A 2,525-nucleotide genomic window follows, 5' to 3' on the forward strand; every position below is an offset into this window, starting at 1 on the left:
CCCCATTTCTCAAGCTCCTTCAGACGCGCCCTGACCCCTGTCCCCCCCTCAGACAAGATGGACGTCGACCCGCCTGTCACCTCGCGCCGCAGTAGCATCACCGGTGGCCCGCCGAGCAATATGGATGATGCCATGTGTGCGGAAAAGGGCCTCCCCGGCACCGGGGCGGCCCGCTCCTCTCTGTCGACCGGCAACCCTGGGCCGCACTTCTCCCCGGAGGGGCCCTTCCCCTTTCGTCGGCACCGGAACCGCCAGTTCGATCCGCGGCCTCTAAGCGGGACTCCCTTCGGCAGCTGCGATGACTTTGCCAGCACATTGTCGATCCCGCCCTCGGGCGCGGCCGAGGCCGGCGCCGCCGAGCAGCACACCTCCGACGTCCGGTCTCTCAAGCAGCCGGGCGCGGCTGGTGGCGGTCCGGGCGTCGGCCCGCGTGGGTCCGGCGCTGGCCTTCACCCGCCGAAGGTCCGGTCGAAGCTGGGAGAGTCGAGCGCCTTGCGCTTTGAGTCTGGTCCCGGTCCGGGCCCGAGCTCCCTGAGCCCGCAGCAGCGCCAGCAGCAGCAGAACTCCCCGCGTCCGGCTCTCTCTCAGGCGGCCAACCGGGCAGCCGGCGGCCCGGTGGCGCCGTCGAAGCCGCACTCGCAGCCGCACTCGCAGCCGCACTCGCAGCAGCAGCACCAGCAGCAGCAGCAGCAGCACCAGCAGCAGCAGCAGCGCGGCGCTGCTCGCATGCGCTCTCCCCTGAACACCACCGCGGCCAGCTCGCCGCGCAAGGGGATCAACTCGTCTGGCGGGATTTCCGACTGCCCATCGCAGGGCAACATTCGCCGGGCCTCGGCCGACATGTGTTGGGAGGGTGGCCCGGTCTTCTACCAGTCCGAGTGAGGTTGAGGTGGCCGTGTGTCCTCCAGCGCGCGGGGACCTCCCTCCCGTCAGAGGAGAGATATAGGTAGATGCGTGCCAAGACCGAGCATGCACACGTGGTCCCCTTCTGCGCAGGCTGCCTCGCCTCTTCGTCGCCTCTTACGCGCGCGCGTCCTTCCACTCCTCCCTGCCCTCGCTCTGGCGCGTTAGCAGTTGTGACGCAAGAGAGAGGGGAGAGAGAGATAGAGGGGGTGGGGTGGGGATGTATATGCCATCTTTTGTCCCCCGGCTGGTGGCGGCAGTCCGCCAAATGTGCCCCTCCCTGTCCTCGTGCGCGGGCCTCGCGCCGAATCCCCTTTCCCTGTCCTTTGCCGCTCCTATGGCACCCAATAAAAGAAAAGCACCAAAGGGCGGAGTCGCCTTCCTGTGTGCGCCAGCGGCGGTGTGCGTGTATCCCCGGAGGAGAGGTGATCTCATGTCGGGCCCGATCCGGCCTGTGTGTGCCCCTCTGTGTTATTAGTTTCCCTCCCCCTGCTCTCTTCTCTCTCTCTCTCTCTCTCTCTCTCTCTATGTTTCCGAGTATACCACATGTGTGTATGCGAGGCATGTAGGTATGTTGCTAAATTTATGTGTGTGTGTGTGTGTGTGTGTGTTTTCGGCAACAGTGGTGGGCTGAGGGCCATTTCCATCTCCTCCGGGGTGGGAATACGGCGGGAGAGGGAGGGGGGGACAGGGCAGGGACCCACCAGAGTCTTGGGCAGGGGAGACGGCCTCGCCGGGCGAGCGAGCTGATCCGGAAAGCAGAAGAAGGTCAACCGGGTACGCGGGGGGGGGGGGGGGGGGCAGCTTGACCCCCTCGGGTACTTTGATCGAGCAGATCTGGTGGTTGCCTTCCCCCAGCCGGTGAAACAGCCCCCGCCGTTTGACCATGCCCGAAGAAAAGGGACTATTGTGGGGGATTTCTCGTTGCGATTCCGGGAGCACATTTAAATCACATGGGACACCATCTGATCGGACACGAAGGGTATCGTTCGCCGTATGGGCAACAGGACCCGGCAACCTTTCCCGACCTGCCAGCCTACGCGCACACCCCCGGGGTTTCCCGTTCATGTGGGGAAGGGGTCGAGAGAGCGTGTGCGTGTGTGTGCGTATGCGGCGGCGAGGTCCCCCTCGCCCGGGTCAGTGTTATTTTTTCGTCACTATGTGCCCCTTCTCCGGGGCGGGGGGGCGGGGGGAGGGGGGACGCCGGGCCGAGCGGGCTGGCGAACTGCTGTCGCTTATGATGTTCCCCCACCGCCCTGCCCGATTGTTTGTCTGTTGGCTGAGGCGCGCCGGTCAGGGAGTGCGCTGTTCTCGGGTCTGGTCCGGGCGGGCGGAGCGGAGCGTTGCCATTCAGCTCGGCGATCATGCTTCGCTGTTCCCCTGGGCCCTGTAGGTGGCTCTGGAGGCCCGCTGGGGCAGCCCCGGGCTCTCGTTCCGGCGGGGTTGAGCCGTGGCAGCCCAATTTCGCCCCAGTGGCTGATGCGCCTCAAATCCGACCACTTGCCCACCAGGGGAGCCCTCTCGTAACCCAGGCGGCGGGGAAGGAGCAAGCAGGAGCGGATCGCGCCAGGCGACCGGACGCCCCCCGCTGCCCTGGGCCCGGCGCCGGCAGGGGGGGGGGG

At 66.5% G+C, this 2,525-nt stretch overlaps 1 protein-coding gene across 1 annotated transcript in view; it reads left to right on the forward strand.

The window, feature by feature from the left end:
• Positions 1-882, forward strand: part of H696_00392 (hypothetical protein) — a gene marked incomplete at its 3' end in the record, with an annotated part of 1,454 nt that extends 572 nt beyond the window's left edge. Inside the window, exon 3 of the mRNA XM_009494240.1 lies at positions 53-882. Coding sequence (XP_009492515.1) covers positions 53-882 — 830 coding nt within the window. The remainder of the gene's footprint in view (positions 1-52) is intronic.
• Between the last annotated feature and the right edge of the window lie 1,643 nt (positions 883-2,525).

The sequence above is a fragment of the Fonticula alba genome, assembly GCF_000388065.1.
Source record: "Fonticula alba strain ATCC 38817 unplaced genomic scaffold supercont2.1, whole genome shotgun sequence".
In the NCBI taxonomy this organism is placed as follows: Eukaryota; order Rotosphaerida; family Fonticulaceae; genus Fonticula; species Fonticula alba.